At 37.7% G+C, this 21,632-nt stretch overlaps 2 protein-coding genes across 2 annotated transcripts in view; one reads left to right on the forward strand and one right to left on the reverse strand.

The window, feature by feature from the left end:
- Positions 1-10,865: 10,865 nt before the first annotated feature.
- Positions 10,866-17,453, reverse strand: slc2a1c (solute carrier family 2 member 1c; the record flags this gene model as incomplete). The annotated part of the gene is made up of 9 exons (XM_082517405.1): positions 10,866-11,069; positions 11,549-11,752; positions 12,033-12,134; positions 12,384-12,485; positions 13,009-13,193; positions 13,435-13,597; positions 16,108-16,348; positions 16,437-16,597; positions 17,322-17,453. The coding sequence occupies 9 exons, from the start codon at positions 17,451-17,453 to the stop codon at positions 10,890-10,892; spliced, it is 1,470 nt and encodes a 489-aa protein (XP_082373531.1). The 3' UTR covers positions 10,866-10,889.
- Positions 17,361-21,632, forward strand: part of ccdc177 (coiled-coil domain containing 177) — an 81,275-nt gene continuing 77,003 nt past the window's right edge. The window contains exon 1 of the mRNA XM_082515880.1: positions 17,361-17,442. The gene's annotated coding sequence lies outside the window, so the exon portion shown is untranslated. The remainder of the gene's footprint in view (positions 17,443-21,632) is intronic.

Consider the following 21,632-nt stretch of genomic DNA (forward strand, 5'->3'; position numbering starts at 1 on the left):
AATAAAAATATGAGGCGACGTCGTTTGCTCATGATGAAGATGTCCACATTCTGTTTGGCATGACCTGTTTGAGACAGTTGTATGAAGAGTTGGAGGCGGGAGTGTTGCTCAATGAAATTGTAAGTATATGTGACGCTGCTGGTCCGCCTACAGGTCATGATTTCCATTAACAACAACATATGATGACTGAGGAAGATGTACATGGTGCATTTTTTTTGATTGTTTTTTGAAATTGTCTCTGGCTGACTGAAATTCTTGACAAGGGAACTGGTCCAGCTTGATTATAGGAATTGCATGTCAGTGTTCTGTCAGTGAACATAATTAATTTGTTGCTGCTTTCACCATTTACAGCAAATCTTAAGGATTTAATTGAGCCTGAAATGTGACTTCAAAGGGGATCAAACTTGTTCAATTAGTCAGTCTCTTTTTTTCAAAGTCTAGATTTAGTTGCAGACTGGCAGCAGGTGTTCAGATATGAATCTGTCAGAGAGATTAGAAGAGGTTTTTGTATTGACTTCAGTGGAATCTGTATTCATGTGCTGACTAGCAGCACAGAAATACACAGCACTGTCAGTCACAGAAACATTAGAAATGGCCAGGTTTCTGCTGTCACAAAGTTGTGGAAGTGCATGAATCTCAAAGAGCTGTTATCCTATACTGTTTTCGTTTTTTGCAGAAAAAACAAGTAATGCAAAAGGTCCTGAAATACTGAACGCTCTAGATGGGACCTTAGTCAAAGTCACCTCTCATCCATAGCAGAAGCATCAAACAATAGAGGTGAATGTGTTTGATAATGTCTGTGTTGTAGTAGTCTTTGAAACACGAATAAATGACAGTATGAATTTATATTGCTATGAAGAGTTGCAGGTGGTTGTGTCACTGCTCTGTGTGGAGCTCTGTCATCTTGTTATCTGTGGTGTCACCTTTCACACGATGAATCAACGTTCAGTTGTGAGTATTTGTGGTCCTTGACATCCCCCTACAGTTCATGATCTGGAGTTTTTGTACGAGTGTTGAGTGTGGCTGTATCACTGTGCTCACTGACAGCACAGAAATACAAGCCTTGATCTCCTGGCACCAAATTCTTCACTATCAGTGTCCCACTGTGAGCATCACGCTTGATGGTTGAGAATTTTTCATCCCTGAAGTCTGGTTCAAAGTCAGGTTGGGAGTTTGGAGTAGTAAAAACCATTTGTTTCATTAGTTCTCCAGGCAGCTGTCTGTACCAGTACATTTGGAAATAGCCACTGGCATAGGTATGACTGCATTCTATAGATACATTATCACCCTGGTTTTTCCACAGTATGGAGGTCTGCTTGACTTCCCCCCCATCAGTTAGACCTGTGTGTAACAATAGAAGCGATCATGATCAGTTGTTCATTTCTACTAAGCATTACATATTTTTTGTTATCCTAAATCTCTTAAAACAAAATGACAGACAATTAAAATAAATTGTTTAAAAACATGAAATGGTTTAAGTTGAATTTGTATTATAAAGTTTATTGGGAATTACCTGATACCCACAGCAATAAGAATAAAAATATGAGGCGACGTCGTTTGCTCATGATGAAGATGTCCACATTCTGTTTGGCATGACCTGTTTGAGACAGTTGTATGAAGAGTTGGAGGCGGGAGTGTTGCTCAATGAAATTGTCACTCCGGATGTAGATGCAAGCATATGTGACGCTGCTGGTCTGCCTACAGGTCATGATTTCCATTAACAACAACATATGATGACTGAGGAAGCTGGATTTTAGAACATGTTGTATTTTTTTGATTGTTTTTTTTAAATTTTCTCTGGCTGACTGAAATTCTTGACAAGGAAACTGGTCCAGCTTTATTATAGGAATTGCATGTCAGTGTTCTGTCAGTGAACATAATTAATTTGTTGCTGCTTTCACCAATTAAAGGAAATCTTAAGGATTTAATTGAGCTTCAAATGTGACTTCAAAGGGGATCAAATTTCATCGGTTAGTCTGTCATTTTTTTCAATGTCTGGATTTGGTTGCAGACTGGCAGCAGGTGTTCAGATATGAATCTGTCAGAGACATTAGGAGAGGTTTTTGTATTGACTTCAGTGGAATCTGTAGTACTGTGCTTACTAGCAGCACAGAAATACACGGCACTGTCAGTCACTGAAACATTAGAAATGGCCAGGTTTGAATATTTTTGGCCATCTCCATCAAAGCTGATTTTCCCTTTGACATCATCCTCAATGTTTGGAAATTCCAGATTTAGGTATCCCAGAAATTGTAGGACTCCTTTTTCATCTTGCTTGTACCAGAGAATGACCTGATAACCTGGTATGCTGTGTGAACATTTGATTTCACTTTCAACAGATTCACCAATTCTCTTAATGATGGATGGAGGTGTTTGGTTGGCACGTTTTGTGTCAGATGCCCCTGTGGAAAAGCAAAAAAATGACATTAAATACAGAAATCTTTAACAATACATTATGTGTTTTATCATTAGTGTTGTTGTTTTCCCTACCTGTCATTTCTGGCAAGTGAAGAAAACAAAATATAGAGACCACAGCAATCATGTCAAACAATTTAAGCTAACTGTCCTTTTGCGTATTGTCAGTTCATCAGCTGTGGATGACAATAAATCGCTGGTAACAGATAACCTGAGGAGGTGTCTGCAGTTGTTTGTGTCATTGCACGTCATAGCTGAGCAGCAGAATCTTCATAAGACAGTCTGTGAAAGTGATGGTTTCATTTATTGAACTCTGTCTCCACCTAGTGGAGTAAATGGAGTTATGGCTATGTGGAGTTAGATGCTGTGGCTCAGACTTTATAGAGGAACAGCTCACAGTGTGGCTGATTATTAATTTAGCTAAATCGATTCCTTTTATTCAGTTTCAGTTAGCTGGATCTAAAACGGTAAACATGACTGGAAGTGAGCACTTTAATTATTACACGGTAGAACATTTACAGTAATTCTGAGTACTTCTTATTTTCTCTATCATACATTTCAGTCACAAATATCATGTGCTGCCAAGAATATTTTTGATCATCTCTATAAAGTCAGAATATAAAGAATAACTGTCACAGATAAAAAGCTGCAGGTGCATATATTGTGTGGTGGGTACCACAGTAGAGGAGATTAGTTGGTAAAACTTTGCACTGACAGTGTGCTGGGGTTTTTGTTCAGATACTGGGTGCATCTGTATCACTGTGTTTGCTCACAGCACAGAAATACAAGCCTTTGTCTGTAGGCTCCAGATCCTTCACTGTGAATGTCCCAGTGTAAGCGTCAGGCTTGGTGGCTGCGAATTTCTCCCTGCTGAAATTTCCAAAATCATGATCAGGTTTTGCTGTACTTGTGAACACAACGAGTTTCATAGTTTCTCCAGGCAGCTGTCTGTACCAATACATCTGAGAATAAGTATAATCCTTTGTGTGGTTGCAGTTTATTGTTGCATACTCGTCCTGTTTTTTCCAAATCATGGAGTTTTGGGTGACATCACTCCCATCACCTGCGAGTTTAACAGAAGATATTACCGCACGCAACCTTTTATATGTAGCACAGTTTTACATTGAAACACTCTGAAAACACCTGAATAACTCTCGGTGATGGCTAAAACATGGAAATATTGCTAAACCTGTAAATCACCTGAAGTCCTCTTTAAGATGAAGCATAATCCGAAGACAAGCTGTTTAATAAAAACAATATCCATGTTCTACTTGAGAGGTGTCAGCATGTGAAGAGCTGCAGGTGAGACTGTCACTACAGTGTGTGATGTGATCCCATGAGCTGCTCTATACATATCATCACTTTCAGTCTAGCTGCAGGTGGGAAACACGTGGCACTCGGTGTCCCCCTACAGTCCATCAGTGCCATGAGTTTTAGTTGTGATTTCAAACTTTAAGACTGATAAGATGTCTGTCAGCTTGTTGGTGCTGAATACAAGATGATAGCTGTCTCTGTATTCAGATAGGGAAAAAAAATGGTGTTTATTTTTTCTTCTGAACATACAAATTCTGGTTCCACACCCTGTGTGGTGTCCTCCAACATGTTGGACTTAATGTTCAGAGCTGTGGTTGCTTTTCAGACATCTTTCAAATTTAGAGTTGAGACATGTCTGAGATTTTACCCACTGAGTGGGAACTGTAAAGCTTCAGTAGAAGAAACTTGAACCTTCTTTGTCAGATGGCATAGATCAATTTATATTCACAGTAGGGCTGCCACAAACGATTATTTTGATAGTTGACTAGTCACCGATTATTTTTGCGATTAGTCGACTAATCAAATCCATTGGACGTAAAACTACAGCTTATTGCACCAGCAGCATCTGCTCTTATATAACTATCATTAGCTTACAGCTTTAAGTGTTTAAGGTGCTAACTAAAAATAAAGACAAAATGAGAGTTTATTAAATTTTAATGAAATCTGCAGATTGTTTCGGTGAAGTTTAATAAACTCCTTGCTATCTAAAATATAACAAGACACCGGAGTAAATTCTCGGGCATCTCACACTTCTGATAATCAGTTGTCTGCTTGACGTTTATTCTGCTGTGTAAAAACTATAACTTTAATCTCAGCCAAACCGATTTACTCCGGAACAAATAAAATACTAAAAAAAGCCAAACAATAACATTTTTAAGTTATCTAAGTGACTTATATTAAATGTTTAACCTGAGTAGTGAAAGACGGCGGTGGGTTTGAAAACGATTAGCCGGGAGTCCGGTGTTCTCACGGCGCTAGTGACCTTGCCCCCGGATAGCTATCGAGCTAGTGGGTAACAGACGTCTCCGAAAACGTCGGAGTGCTTTTGAAAATATGTGGTGTCTTGATAAACTGAGCAGATATTTGAGGTTTACACAGCTACATTCTCGCCTGAAAATATGTTAAACGTTTATTTTGTGACCCAGAAAGAATAATAAGAGTAATATTAAAACTAACTAGCTGCCGCCATTGTTGGAAACTGAGCAGGGCCGCGCTATGAATTCTGGGACACAGCTTCTTCTTCTTCTTCTTCTTCGGGGTTTAACGGCAGCTGGCATCCTTGTACATGCAGTGCTGCCATCTTCTGTTTCAGTCCGTTATTACACTCTTAAATCCTACTACTTATTCCTGCGGCTTTTGTGATCTTACAAAGCTTCAAACGAAGCGTCGACTATTAAATTAGTCGTCGACGATTTTAATAGTCGACGTAATCGTGACTAGTCGACTAATCGTGGCAGCCCTAATTCACAGGTCTGCTTGATGTAAGGCATGAATGAGTAAATGAAACTATGAATTTATGTTGACATACAGAGTTGCAGGTGGGAGTGTCACTGCTCTGTGTGGAGCTCTGTCATCCTGTTATCTGTGGTGTCACTATTCACATGATGAATCCACGTTCAGTTGTGAGTATTTGTGGTCCTTGACATCCCCCTACAGTTCATGATCTGAGGTTTTTGTACGGGTGTTGAGTGTGACTGTATCACTGTGAATACTGACAGCACAGAAATACAAGCCTTGATCTCCTGGCACCAAATTCTTCACTGTCAGTGTCCCACTGTGAGCGTCAGGCTTTGTTACTGAGAATTTTTCATCCCTGAAGTCTGGCTCAAAGTCAGGTTCGGCGTTTGGGATAGTGTAAACCATTTGTTTCATTGGTTCTCCAGGCAGCTGTCTGTACCAGTACATCTGGTAAAACTCTATTGTCATGACATGGCTGCAGTTTAGAGTTGCATCTTCACCCTGGTTTTTCCAAAGCATGGAGGCCTGGTTGATATGACTTCCATATGTTCGACCTGTAATGATGCACATTATTATAGGTTTTTTATTTTCCTTTCTACTATTTTTAGCATTAAAAAAGTGTTTTGTTATCCAAAATTTCTTAGAACAAAATAACTGTCGATTTAAATAAGTTGTTTCAAAATGTGAAATAGTTTGAGTTGAATTGGTATAATAAAAGAGTTTACTGCGAATTACCTGATACCCACAGCAAAAAGTTTAAAATGAGGCAGCCTCGTTTGTTCATCATGTTTTTTACAAGACCAGTTTGAGACAGACGTGTGACAAACTTCAGGTGGGAGTGTTGCTTAATGAAGCTGAAGTGTAGAGTGGAGTATATATACTGTTGGTCCCCCTACAGGTCATCACTTCCAATAACAATACAAGATGAGGGCTGAGGAAAACAGATTTTAGAATATGTAGCATTTTTGATCATTGTTTAAAAGTTCAGATATTTTAAATTATTAAAAAGAAAACGGATACAGCTTGTAAACCATATATGCATGTTTGCTTGTTTTTTATGGAGGGTAATTAATATTATGTTTCTTCCAATGATTATAACAGCTATTAAAGTTTGAAAATGAGCCAATAACATATCATCTTAGGGGGTCACAATCTCTGTTTTGTTTTGTTTGTACCAATACATCTGAAAACAGCTAACACCCTTGGTATGGCTGCAGTTTATTGTTGCATTATCATTCTTGTTTTTCCATAGCAAACGAGATCTGGGTGACATCACTCCCATGAGATCAACCTGTGTGTAATGGTAAAAGTTATCATGTGAATGTGTTAATTTTCACAAGCATTCAAGATTATTTGCCATCATAAAGCTCTTGAAAGAATTTAAATTATACATTCAAGTTGAAAACATAAATTATATTAATATGGATTTACATTATAGCCTACATGTTTTTAAATTACCTGATACCCTCAGCAGTCTTGTTTCTTTGTGATCAAGTTCTCAGTGTTCTGTTGGAACAAAACTATTAGAGGTGGTTACATGAGGAGTTTCAGGTGGGAGTGTTACTCAATAAAATTCAATCACATGGCAGAAGCTCAGTTGGATTAAGCATGTTGACCAGGTTGTGACAAACTGCTGAAGTTCAAATCAATCAGCATCAGAATGGGGAAGAAAAGTGACTTTGAACAGATGATCTTAAACTGGTTTCTTGAATATCACAAAGAGCTGACTGTACTAAAATGACCTCCACAGTCACCAGATTTCAGTCACATAGAGAACATTTGGGATGGAGTGGAAAAGGAAATTTGCATCTTGAATCTGCAGCTGAATGTTTTTGCAATTTCCATTAAAGCTGATTTTCCCTTTGCACATTGTCCTCAGTGTTTGAATAATCCAGACTGAAGGTATCCTAGATACTGTAGATCCTGAAAGAAGTTAGCTGTGAGGTGCTCAGGAGCCTTAAGGCTTTTTTTGGTGTGTTGGGCAGATAAGAGAAAGGGTTTTTGTACTGACTTTACAGTGAACTGCAGCACTGTGCTGACTGGCAGCACAGAAATACACTGCACTGTCATTTAACTTTACATTATAAATGGTGAGTGCTGACTTTTCACGGCCATCTCCATCAAAGCTGATATTTCCACTCAGATTGTTTTCTTTTTTTGTCACCTGGATGTTGAGATTTCCCAGAATCTCCAAAGTTTGATGTTGGTCTTGAATGACCTGATAATTTGGTATGCTATGTCAACATTTGATTTCAGTTTGAACAGATTCACCAATTCTCCTAATGATGGAAGGAGGTGTTTGGTAGACACTTTTTCGCATCACCTGTGTAAAAGTACACAAGAGTTTAAACACAGAAATCATTAAATTTGAATTGTATTGTTATCATTGTTATTTTCCTACCTGTAATTCCTGGAAAGTTAAGAAAACAAAGTATAGAAACCACAACGATCATCTTAAACAATTCAAGCTAGCGATCCTTTCAGTATAGTTGGTTCACCAGCTGTAGATGAGAATAGATCGCTGTTACCAGATGATGACCATAGGAGGTGTGAGGAGTTGTCTACGTCATTGCTTTCACTAGAAGAGAAAAGTGCTGTCATCATACGACAGTCTGTGCAAGTGATTATTTCATTTATTGAGGTCTGTCTCCACCTACTGTGGTAAGGGCACTGCAAATGAAGTAGATTCCTCTTTCTTTAGAAACTAACTCGCAGTGTGGCTGATTATTCAGCTCAGTGGATCTCCTTTTATTTTATTTTAGTTTGACTGGATCTGAAAAAAAAAGTTAACATGACCAGAAGTGGACACTTTAACTATCATATAGTAAAGCATTTACAATTTTAAACACTTGCTAATTATTTCTCTTTCATACATTTAAGGCACAAATATCATACATTTGTCTTTTTGCCTTGTACAATTAAAAGCTATAGAGACATGTTTTTGATTTATAAAGTCAGAATATAAAGAATAACTGTCACAGATAAAAAGCTGCAGGTGCATGTATTGTGTGGTGGGTACCACAGTAGAGGAGATTAGTAGGTAAGACTTTGACAGTGTGCTGGGGTTTTTGTTCAGCTACTTGGTGCATCTGTATCACTGTGTTTGCTCACAGCACAGAAATACAAGCCTTTATCTGTAGGCTCCAGATTCTTTATTGTGAATGTCCCAGTGTAAGCGTCAGGCTTGGTGGCTGCGAATTTCTCCCTGCTGAAATTTCCAAAATCATGATCAGGTTTTGCTGTACTTGTGAACACAACGAGTTTCATAGTTTCTCCAGGCAGCTGTCTGTACCAATACATCTGAGAATAGTCTACACTCTTGGTATGTCTGCAGTTTATGGTTCCATCTTCGCCCTGTTTTTTCCAAATCGTGGAGTTTTGGGTGACATCACTCCCATCACCTACGAGTTTAACAGAAGATGTTACCACACACAACCTTTTATATGTAGCATAGTGTTTCACTCAAACACTGTCAAAACAAAACAAAACATTCACAACAACTGCAAAAACATTAAAAATGTTGATCAGACTGCAGATTACCTGAATCCCACTTTAAAATGAAGAATAATCCGAGGATGACTTTGTTGAGAACTGTATTCATGTTCTGTTGGACAAAAGGTGTCAGCATCGTATATACTGTAGGTACAGAGATATGTAAAGCTGCTGGTGAGACTGTCCCTCTAGATTATATTGTCCCCAGATTCTGAGGAACTGCTCTATATGTAGCAAGACTTTCAGTCCAACTGCAGATGTAATATAATTGGTACTCTGGTTCCCCCTACAGTCCATCAAAGCCATTTTACTTATGTTATCATTCGAAATTCATAAAAAATAAACTAATATCTTGTAATTAAAAAATAAATAAATACTGTCTGCTGTTACTTTTATGTTGCTATGGGTTTTCTAGCTGTGAAATAAAAGTTTACACAGCAGTCCTTCTGTGTTTTACTCAAATCACAGTGACTAAATAGGATCAGTTGAAAGGGTGGTGAAGGTATTTTTAATAATATCCTCAAGCAAAACAAATGCATGGCTTCATGGATTCAATCTTCCTTTTTTGTTTTTGTCAGGATGGGTTATCAGAGAAAATTACTTGATATTGCAGTTTTTTTTTAATACACTCATTTATTATAACAATACAGTATTGTTGTTGTTTTTTTATTTACAAAGGCTACACATAGCAGTGTGAAAACTGTTTCCTGTCTCCCTTTCACCGTGCTGTCCACTTGATCAGTTGTCTCCTCTTTGCTGCACCACTAACTAAAGCCACTTAAGTCATTTACCAACATATATCTGCATGTAGTTTATGGATTAATAACTAAAAGAGACGGTTTGGTCCAGTAGATGGCGCTGTTTACATATTTTTACACAAAGTGTTGGAAAATGGAATGAAATCCTGAATGTTGTTTTCTAAACACCCTGCTTGGTCGATCTGCCTTTTAAATCATAGTCTCTGTGGACTTTGCTTGTGTGTCTAAAAAGAAAAAACAAGCTGTCCATAGACAAATGAGAACATATCCTTTACAAGCTGACTGAGTTCTGGCTCTGTTTTTGAGTTATTAGAAACTGACTTTGAATAGACAAGTACAGCATTATTCATTTCCATTTTATTCTGACCCCCTGCTGTTTTAAAAGCCAAACTTGTCCTCTAATCTCCTGGTCTCACTCCCTCTGCGGTTCCTGCGAGTCAAAGTGGATCGTGTTGGATCACATATTTATCCTCAGAGCTGTGGTTGGTTTTCAGGCATATTACAAATATACACAATTCAGAGACATGTGAGATTTTGCACACAAATAATGAATTGTAAGGCTGCACCGCTGAGAATCCAACTAAGAAAGGCTCCATGGGAGATCAGGTACAGATGGTGCCTTAAACTAGGCTGAACATTTAAAAGTACAATTTTTAGATAAGCAAAAACATCTAATTGGATCACTACAAAACCATTTTTAAGAATTACAATAATCTCATTTGCTACCTGATATTAAGTTAAGATATAACTAGCAGATTTATGGAAATAACAAGAGGGAAAGAAGTTACAGGAACTCTACTAAACATTTTGGACATGCTGGAAGTGTTCTAACTTTCTTGTTTGCCAGGCAGTGTGTCACGGTACACTTGTGTGTTAAAATTAAAAAAAGAGGCTTGGTTGATGGTGTGGAAATAAATCCAGCGTTTTTACAAGCTATAAACTATGCAAAGAATGTGTTGCAAACTTTTTCCACTATTCCCACAATCTCCCCCTAGTGCTTTTACAAAATAACAACACAATGACCACAAAATGCCTCATACATGCAGGATAAATATAAACTATAATCTACTTTTAATATCATTTTTTTAGTGTCATTTTGCTGGAGAGCCTAAAGAAGTAAGGTAAGAGTCAGAACCTGTACCTAATGGAGTTAAATTTTGGTGCTCTGAGTTTGAATAATTATCATTTTTGAGCTCTGAGTATTAAAATGTCTTTGCATAAATAATATCTGTGCGTGCTTTGAGTAACAGCAATTGCATTGATAAGATGGTTTGGCGTTTGTGGTTTTCTTGTTTTGTGTTAAAGATTTGTTATTTAAAAGTAAATTTTCAATGCTGTGAGCACCAGATTTATATTCAAAACAGTTTTGTAGCATATTTTTTGTTGCTTTAAATTGAATTGACTCGTTACACACTGATTATTGACCACCATCAATCAAAACTGACACGTTGCTCAGGTGAAAGTGTTGAATACAGTCTTATTGTGCAACGGGATGCCCTCTGCTCCTCTGAACTCCTCTGCGATGTCATCAAATGTACGACCCTTTGTTTCCGGGAGGCGAATCCAGGTGAAGGTGAAGGCGAGCAGAGCCACGATCATAAAAAGGAGGTAGACATAAGCACCACAGATTTTCTGTGTGAGACAGACAGACAAGAATCCTTTTTTTAATGTTTTTATTTGACCTCTGCTTACCTAGGAATGGTCACTTGAGGTGGGAATCTCATACCACAAGAGCAAAACAATGTTAAAAAGAGAAGGAAAGAAAGCAAATACAAAAGGTATTGATTTGGTTCACTGGTCTTAATTTCATGTTGGCTGCCGTTTCTGCTGCACTATAGGGAACAGATGCTTCTTTTGTTAACTGTAATTTAATTACTTATTACATTATTTCAAGCTGGATTTAAAGGATTTAGCAATAGATTTATATGTTTTGCTATAGATACAGATGTGCAGTATAACAGATGGAGCAGATTTATGGCCTGTATTTAACAGCTATTTCTCTGAGGTGTAAGCAAACTCACAAAAGCAAACAAGAAATCCACCTTTAAAGTTTCCCCTGAAGTCTTGCTTGGTCATACAGCATGCAGGCCAACGGTATAAATGTTACGCACCAGTAATGGAGGAAAGAGAAGTGCCAGAACAAACTTCCCTCCCCAGTTGAGCAGGCTACTGAAGGCCATGGCTATAGGTCTGCCAGACTGGTCGAACAGCTCGGCAGCAATGAACCAGGAGATCGGACCTGGGCCCAGCTCATAGGCTGAAGTCAGGCAGAAAACCAGCAGCACTTGTAGGCTTCTGAGTTCTGGGACCAGATGCTACACAGTAAAATAATAAATTGGAAGGATGGTTGTAGGTTAGTCATGTAGACATGTAGAAAATTCTGTTAGGTTAACATGTAGATGGTGTCTTTCTCTCTATTGTTTAAACTTGAAGCTTCCTTTTCAAACATCCTCCAAGCTATGCCATGGTTTATTTTTCATATTATCCATTTAATCATGTCATAAGATCGGGTTTGCAGAAGTTGGATATACATTCAAAACCAGCACATAACTTTTTTCTGCACAAATGGAAACAACCACACATAGATGATTTTACCAGGACAGAATCGACTACGGTCATGATTAAGTTGCACACTGCTATGGAGATGAAACCAGTCAGGAGCAACCGCCTCCTCCCTGCCCTCTCCATCAGGAAGAACTGGAGAGGAAAAAACAACACACTGGTATTAAAATGCAACACTATCCCTTTTGTGGTTCATGCTGTTAAACCATTCATGAAGAAATAATGACAAAACTTCATGCTTTCTGTGACAAAATCAACAAAATAGGGCACAGCTGATTTAATGATTATATTGAGCAACCTATTAAATATAATAAATAATATTGTTTCGCATTCAAAAACACACTGAACTGCAATATAAAGGATCAGCACTTGGTTTGTACTTACTGCTACCAAAGTGAACGTCAGATTGACGGCCCCAACACCCAGTGTGAGATATTTGGCCTGGTCAAACTTGGCCTGAAACATTTTGGTGGAATAGTTTATTATCTGGAAGAAAAGCACAGGAATTTAGTTTAGTTTAGTGAGTAACTGAGAAATATTTCAATGGGGTTTTTTTTAGGGTTGAGATATTGCCTCAAGCTCTTCTCAGGGTTACAGCAAGTGTGCAAAACTGAAAAAGAAAAGAAGCCAATGTAGAAATGCCAAGTACTCCTTGAGGCACCCTCCAAAAGTGAGTAAGCCACCTTTCCATCCAGAGGAAAGAAGCTAAAAATCCCCACAAAAGGGATGGGTGTCTTCATGTAAGATGGAACTGGCCAGTCTCTGCAGCTGTCAGGTACAGAGAGACTGGTAAATAGCAGCTTAACCTGATCAGTTTGCCTGATCAGTTCATATTTTGCATCAGTTTGTTGGTGTCTTTCAGAGTTAGGTTACCATAGCATGACACCAAGGAAAAAGGTAAAGCTAAAGTTGAGGCCAGGAGCTTTTACTTCATCTATTTCAACACATAGAAAATGAGAAATATATGTCAGAGAAATATTTTTCAGATTAAGAGGATTTTATCACTAACCGCATTGAATCCAGAGAGCTGGCTTCCCAGGCTAACAATCAGGACAATAATGATCGGTTGCCTGTAGCTGCGTTTCTTGAAGAAATCCTGGATGGTGACACGACTCTGTGTGTGAGCAGCTTCCTCTTTCATTTCTTCCAGCTCAGCAAATACATTTTCTGCTCTGCCTCTCAGCCTCAGCAGGGCTGCAGGATTAAAGAAACAACTTTCAACATATTCTAAGGGGATGTTTAGGTGAAATCCACAAAGCTGGGATAGTAAACCGTAGTAAACCATTTCTGCATTTTAACTTCTGGAACCAACTTGAGAATGTCATACAAATGAATTCATCTCTTTTAATATATCATAATACAAAAGAGTAATCTCTTTAGAGAGAGGATGATTTATTAAACGATATGAACAGTAAGTCCAGTGAGTGGAACCTACCACTTTTGGCCTTGATTTCTTCTTGCCGGTTGATGAGCAGATAGCGGGGACTCTCAGGACAGAAGGGTAGGATCACATACTGTGTGAGGGCCGGGATGAGAGACAGGGACAGCATCATGGCCCAGTCATGCTCTGTGCCCAACACTATCTCGAGACCAGCCACCTGCAGCACACGAGCAGCTAGTTTCATGTCATATCCATGTATCGTATAAATCCTTATTTGTGTATTATGGGATTTTGATGAACTTAAATAAAAACAACAGATTTTGAATGAAAACAATGGAATTTGAATGAAATGAACATAATTTGAATAAAAGCAAAAGAATTTGAATGAAAACAACAACATTTGAATGAAAACAACAACATTTGAATGAAAACAACAACATTTGAATGAAAACAACGGAATTAGAATGAAAACAACGGAATTAGAATGAAAACAACGGAATTAGAATGAAAAGAAGAGAATTTGAATGAAAACAACGGAATTAGAATGAAAACAACAGAATTAGAATGAGAAGAATCGAATTTGAATGAAAACAACGGAATTTGAATGAAAAGAACAGAATTTGAATGAAAACAAAAGCATTAGAATGAAAGCACGGGAATTTGAATGAAAACAACAGAATTGAAATGAAAACAACGGAATTAGAATGAAAAGAACAGAATTTGAATGAAAACAAAAGCATTAGAATGAAAGCACGGGAATTTGAATGAAAACAACAGAATTGAAATGAAAACAACGGAATTAGAATGAAAAGAACAGAATTTGAATGAAAAGAGTAGAATTAGAATGACAAGAACAGCATTTGAATAAAAACAACAGAATTAGAATGAAAACAACGGAATTTGAATGTAATCTGAATGAAAACAAAAAAAAATAGAATGAAAGTACCAGAATTTGAATGAAAACAACGGAATTAGAATGAAAACAACGGAATTAGAATGAAAACAACAGAATTTGAATGAAAACAACCGAATTAAAATGAAAAGAACAGAATTAGAATGAGAAGAATCGAATTTGAATGAAAACAACGGAATGTGAATGAAAAGGACAGATTTTGAATGAAAACAAAAGAATTAGAATCAAAATAATGGAATTTGAATGAAAACAAAAGCATTAGAATGAAAGCACGGGAATTTGAATGAAAACAACAGAATTAAAATGAAAAGAAAAGAATTAGAATGAGAAGAACAGCATTGGAATAAAAACAAAAGAATTTGAATGAAAACAACGGAATTAGAATGAAAACAAAAGCATTAGAATGAAAGCACGGGAATTTGAATGAAAACAACAGAATTGAAATGAAAACAACGGAATTAGAATGAAAACAACCGAATTAAAATGAAAAGAACAGAATTAGAATGAGAAGAATCGAATTTGAATGAAAACAACGGAATGTGAATGAAAAGGACAGATTTTGAATGAAAACAAAAGAATTAGAATCAAAATAATGGAATTTGAATGAAAAGAACGCAATTTGAATGAAAACAAAAGCATTAGAATGAAAGCACGGGAATTTGAATGAAAACAACCGAATTAAAATGAAAAGAAAAGAATTAGAATGAGAAGAACAGCATTGGAATAAAAACAAAAGAATTTGAATGAAAACAACGGAATTAGAATGAAAAGAAGAGAACTTGAATGAAAACAACGGAATTTGAATGAAAACAAAAGCATTAGAATGAAAGCACGGGAATTTGAATGAAAACAACAGAATTGAAATGAAAACAACGGAATTAGAATGAAAAGAACAGCATTTGAATGAAAAGAACAGCATTTGAATGAAAAGAGTAGAATTAGAATGACAAGAACAGCATTTGAATAAAAACAACAGAATTAGAATGAAAACAACGGAATTTGAATGTAATCTGAATGAAAACAAAAAAAATAGAATGAAAGCACCAGAATTTGAATGAAAACAACGGAATGTGAATGAAAAGAACAGAATTTGAGAACAAACAATAGAATTTGAATGAAAAGAACAGAATTTGAATGAAAAGAACAGAATTTGAATGAAAGCAACATAATTTAAAGGAAAAGAATGGAATTTGAATGAAAAGAACAGAATTTGGATGAAAACAAAAGAATTAGAATCAAAAGAACGCAATTTGAATGAAAACAAAAGCATTAGAATGAAAGCACAGGAATTTCAATGAAAACAACGGAATTAAAATGAAAAGAAAAGAATTAGAATGAGAAGAATCGAATTTGAATGAAAACAACGGAATTTGAATGAAAAGAACATTCTTTTTCTCTCAACAGGTGATCCAGGAGATCCCCCCCCCTTTCTCACTGTCCCTCTCCCCTTCTGTTTTTCTTTTCCTTCCTCTTTCTTTCTCCCTTTCCTATCCCTCACTCATGTCTGTCCCGTCTGTAACAACTGAAAATAAAATAAAATAAATAATAAAAACAAAGATCGATCAAATGGACCAATACGGCAATGCCACGATGATCCATTTGGCAAAATAAATCCATTGGGTATCCTTGTTGGTCTTCAGACAACAATTCTGACGGCTAAAGAACCAAATGGGACAGGCAAAAAAAAAAAAAAAAAAAGAATGAAAAGAACAGAATTTGAGAACAAACAATAGAATTTGAATGAAAAGAACAGAATTTAATGTGTCTCCTTACCAAGAGCAGTAAGAAGTAAGTTAAATGTAAGCTCAACTCACCACACCCACCAGGATGCCTGCAGCGAAAGACACCTGGTTCAGTGTAGCAAATGCTCCTCTGAGGTTGGTGGGGGAAACTTCCTGGATATAGAGGGGGTTAAGGCTCATCACCAGGCCACAGAACAGACCAAAAACCAGTCGCCCTAGGATGAGGACCTCAAATGACTCGCTGGCTTTGGAGGCAAACATCAAACATGCTCCGACCACAGACAAACCGTTAACTATCAGGATGGAGTTACGCCTGGAGGGGAACAAGCAAATTTATAAGGAGGGGTGGGGGGAAGCAAGCACTGTTGGAAACTTTACAAAAGTTAGCTTGGTTTTCTTACCTGCCGTAAGAATCTGCCAAATATTTGACTCCCAGCGAGCCCAGTAAGGCTCCAAAATCTTTAATGCTGACAGAGAGTGACCACAAGAAAGTAAGACTGTGATCTGAGATTGATCGGTTGTGTCTGGCTCTCCAGGTATTGTTGAAAAACTCTTCGATAATCTAAACAACAATGCCAAAGTGAATCAGTTTGCACTGGTAACTCAATTAGATGCAATGACATGTTTTTTCACTCACACACACACACACACACACACACACACACACGTAAAACACACACACACACACACACACGTAAAACACACACACACACACACACACACACACACAAAAAGAGTTTACAAAGATGTTTTTATTCCTCTTTTTCCATAGATGACTAATACAGTGTTCAAAATCATTCATGTGTTGCTTCTTTTGTAACAGAAACACTTCCTCCACAAGAACAATTTCAGGAATTATTGTCTTGGGATTTTTGAGTGGGTAGAACAACTGCTTCATTTTGTAAAGTTAGAACAGTATACCTGTGAAAATGGAAAACCATTCCAAAAAAGGGAGCCAAATCCAAAGCTGAGACGGAGAGTTACCTTATTTAGTGCTTTATTGAGGCTCTGTAATATGTTTGACAGGCAGCATGCTTTCCAGCATTCCCCTCTGCATAACTGTTATATCTGGACAATGTAGGCCTTTTATGGAATATCAGCCAGACGAGAATGTCTACTTTTTGATGTCTGGAGTTATGTTTTGTTGCAGTTTTATACTTCCAAAAGTAATTCTATTGATCAATGCAGATTGCTTTGTATAGATTTTAATTTACACATCACACTTATAATACAATTTGAAACATAAATCTGTGTGCTGTCCCTCAGATGCTGCTAGCTCTGTTCACCTTGGCCGGAGCGTTGATGTTGCCAGTGTGGTAACCAATCTGCAGGGAGCCGATCACCGCTCCCAGGATGGACGTCACAAGCGTGGCTGTCAGATGGCTCTGCCGCAGAAACAGAATTGAGGTTAGCACCATTTCTTGTTTTATATCTTTTAATTCATAACTAATAAGAGAACGCTACCTCTTAATTAGGTCATTTTAACCCTTTACATTCTTGTTTTTTCTTTCTTATTTTGGATTGACTACAATCATCATAAAAATCCAAAGTAGTTATGGTTATGATTAAGCAGATAGAAGACAAATACTCAATCCATTACTGATTTCTAACCTTATGACCTCAGTTCATTGATTAACATTCCTGATCCCTCCCATGATTCCAGCAACCAGGCCAATCATATGAGTACTTGTAAAAGTCCAGCTTGGCAAGAACAACAAGGGTTTGGCGCACTGGCAACATGTCCAGAGTTGTAGTCGAGTAAGTGATACTGCCTCGCTATGTTCATTCTGCCTCATTCACTCGTTCACAGAAAAGCATTGATTCAAACAAACCTCCTGAGATGCCATTTGATTGTCTGAGATGGTGTATCACTCCCTCGGGATGTATGTGCATTTATTTTTCTCCTGGTTTTGTTATCTGTAAAAACCAGATAGTGGGGGGGGGAGTCTAGCAGTTGTAGTTTAGGAAGCATTAGTGGTAGTATAGGAGTTTGCCGCAAAATGATAAGAAAAAGACTCTGCTAACAACCAGAGACACTGAGATTTTTTTCTGCAGTGCAAATTTCATATACATATATATATCAAATACAGTGTTTATGACTAAATGTTTTTGAACCACAGTGCGGTTCCCCTACAGCATCACAAAACATGTTTCATCAAATAAAAATCAAGCAACTATATGAAACTATATACTTACTGCATACAAATATTTTTGCTTGTCTTTTTGCATGCTTACCTGTGTTACTGCATCAACCAGACTGCTTGATTTGTCCCGAAACAAAGTTGGAAGACCATATCATCTATATAAGATTGTCCTCACCACTGTTCCTGAGTGTCCTACGTTGATCGCTTCTTCATCCCTGAGTTTTAGATATGACTGTGTATCTAAACCAACTACCAGCTGAAACTTCACACACACACACACACATTGTACCAGTGACCACAGTGACGAAGTCACACCTAGCTGGTGAATTTGAGGTATATCTGATAAAATGGCAGCAGTGGGCCTCCTCTGGTTCTCGTGAATCAGCTGATCAACATCCTGAGTTCCCACTGACTCTGGGTCTGCAGCACTCAAACCTCAAATTGCTTTGAAAACCGCAAAACTGCCCCCAGTTAAGGTTTTAAGAGGAACCGTTTGGTGCTTTGAGTAGGCCACGGTTTATAATCGCATTTATCAAAGATGGAAAAAGTCAGGTACTTTTGTTATAGTGTGGCATGCTAAAGTTTATCAAAGCCTAAATGTCCGTGTTATCACGAGGTCGTACTGCATTCTTTGCAGGGTTTCCCATGCTTTGGCTGATATGTTCTTTGGGCACCTGGTAGCATTTTCTGTCTTGGAATCCCTCAAGTGACACACATCTGTGCATGGTAGTTTGTTTGTTTTTTCAGGCCGGAGTCTTTTGGAAGTATAAATCTGTATTCTTGTATGGTTTGCCCTTTTAAAACAAATTGCTTTTGAGAATTTAATTGAAACAACAAAGATTAACTACAATGGGAGGTTAACTAATTGGAAATTTAGGGTAAAGAACTGCTGCTGCAGAGGTGGCATGTGGATGGAAACGACAACACCCATCACACAATGCTGTCACAATTTAGGGCCTCAGGGCTTTTATTGATAATACTGTGATGAAGTATAAGCATGTATGTGTACTTTCACTCCTCTTCCTCCTGCTTCCATCAGAAGAATACTAGCACGGAAATGCAAGTTTAGTCTCAAAATGTCAGTATGTTTGCTGACGTGATAAACTCTTCCTGCGTTTTTTGTGTGTATTTACAAAGGAACTGCTCTAAAATGGTCCCTATTCATCTACTGCGCACATTACAGCGTTACCCAAAACTTTAATGATGGCAGTCAAATACAGAAACTATGCAAAGGGGGAACACGTAAAACAATAATAAGTTTCTATCTGATTTTGGCATAATTGTGTCTCTCTGATTTCTAATAGTCATCCAAATAAACCTTATGATTGAGTGATTGTTATAGGTGATATGAACTCATCTCCAGTGTTCACCTTTGAAGATATACTATTCCGGAAAGCTTAATTTCATTATTCCATTGCTTTATTTTCAGTCAGTGAATTGCTCAATTCTTTTTGCTACATCCTGTTTCTTTACATGGCTCGTTAATGTTTAATCCAATCCAGTTTTATTGAATAATTATTGCACAATCGAGTATGTGCTTATATCTGTGCTCTGCGCTAGAATTCACTAAAGACAGATGTTTGAATATGCTATATGTTTGCTCAAAATGTGGGTTAAGTGTGTCTTTATGATGAAATCATGTAAGCTAAGCACACACCTGTCTCGTAAGAAAATCCACAAGCCCCCTAACAGTATTTCATTGCCGAGACTCATAAGCCAAATGAATATAAATGCTGTAAACATTTCCCACACTCAGTGCAAACCACATCATTTGAAAAAAAATTTTATCATTAATTTTAAGTTGAATACGTTCGCATAAATATTAAATGGCCCCTAGAGCGTAGAGGTGATGAAAAGCAGATCATCTCAGCTACACTGAGTCATATGTGAAATGCTTTATATTACAGACGGAGCACAATTAAACGTTATACACAAAAACAGATCTAGCTTCATATTTAAAAACTAGTTCTTGTAAGCCCTAAACTGCTGACTGACATCATAGCTTTGATGTTAACGTTTTTGATGTTAAATAACATGAGATTGCTCATTTCATACAACAAAATGAAATATGTGCTTTCTTCAGCGTGAATAAGAAATATAATCCTTTCAAACTGAAACTTACAATGATTGGAACAGTTCCTTAAGGGTGCTCTATTTTTAAAGAAAGCCAGTCACAATATCACAAGACTATATTTATCAGTGATACTTATATTTAGAAGTTTCTGAGCACAAACAAGAAAGAGAAGTGTTTTGGGGCATTTTGGAGAGGGGTCAAATGCATCATCCACCTGCAAGCTCTGTTCTGTTCTGTGCAGCTGAGTTCTTAATCAGCGTGTGGATACGCCCGTCTGGAATATGACCTTTGACCCCTGAGCCCTGGCCTCCTGACAGGCAACCCCTTGACCTTGCAGTCAAGCAGCTGGGGAGGTTCTGCACAGGCACACAAGGGCACAAATGGTGAGCGGTGTACGCCGTCATCCCCCCACCGTTAATGTTTCGCTATCACCGAAGCTAATGGCTCGCTCTCTAAATTACTTGTAATGGTGGTTTTGGTCTGTTTCTAAGCGTTTCAGTGCGCACAAAGGAGGATAAAAATGCGCAAATTTACTCATCACTACTAAAACATGTGGGAAATATTAGATGGTGGCTAATTGTATTGGACAACTACTTCTTGGACTGATTTCTTCCACACATGATGCTTGTAAATAGACAGCGAGGAAAAAGGTTGAGTCATTAGATGATTACTGAAACTGTTTTAGAATGCATTCCTATCGACTGAATTATCAGCTTTGCTGTAAAACCATCACTTGAGAAATGTCGGTAATTCAAGTTGATGTCTTTAACTCCAAGTCCAGAATCAAAAGATTCTATCTATGCACTTTCTGAACTGCTTATCCTGAATTAGATAAGTGATTTAAAAAAAAAAAAAGATTGTCACTCAATTAGTGTTTAAAGAATTTAAAAAAATACTCACTCCTTTAAGAAAGTTAGATAACACAAAGTTGTAAAACTCCTAAACATTATTCCGCTCCTATTCTGCCCACGTCACTTTCAAAAATCCAAATTCCAGCTTTCACCTATGAAACCCCTCCGGCAACCTGCCTACCCTTCACCCCACTTTCAACAAAGGAGAAAGAACACACACACTAACACACACACGCACATACATCCCTAAGCAGCTGCGTCATTATAAAACTCTTTTGAACTTCACACTGGAAGTCAAATGCCACATGTGTCAGTACAAGACAGATGTACTGCAGCTGCCTCTTGGCTCCAATTTCATCTGTGATACCAGCCCTCTCCACCGCCTGTCTCCCCCTTACCCATTTCCAAACCACTACCACCCCTTCCTTCACCAGCAACCTCACCACAAGCCCTCTTCCTCCCATCATGCACTGATAAAATCACCAGCACCTTTGAAGTATCATCACTAAATCAGGGCATCTCACAGCG

Source organism: Aulonocara stuartgranti, assembly GCF_965226115.1.
Source record: "Aulonocara stuartgranti genome assembly, chromosome: 19".
Classification (NCBI taxonomy): Eukaryota; Metazoa; Chordata; class Actinopteri; order Cichliformes; family Cichlidae; genus Aulonocara; species Aulonocara stuartgranti.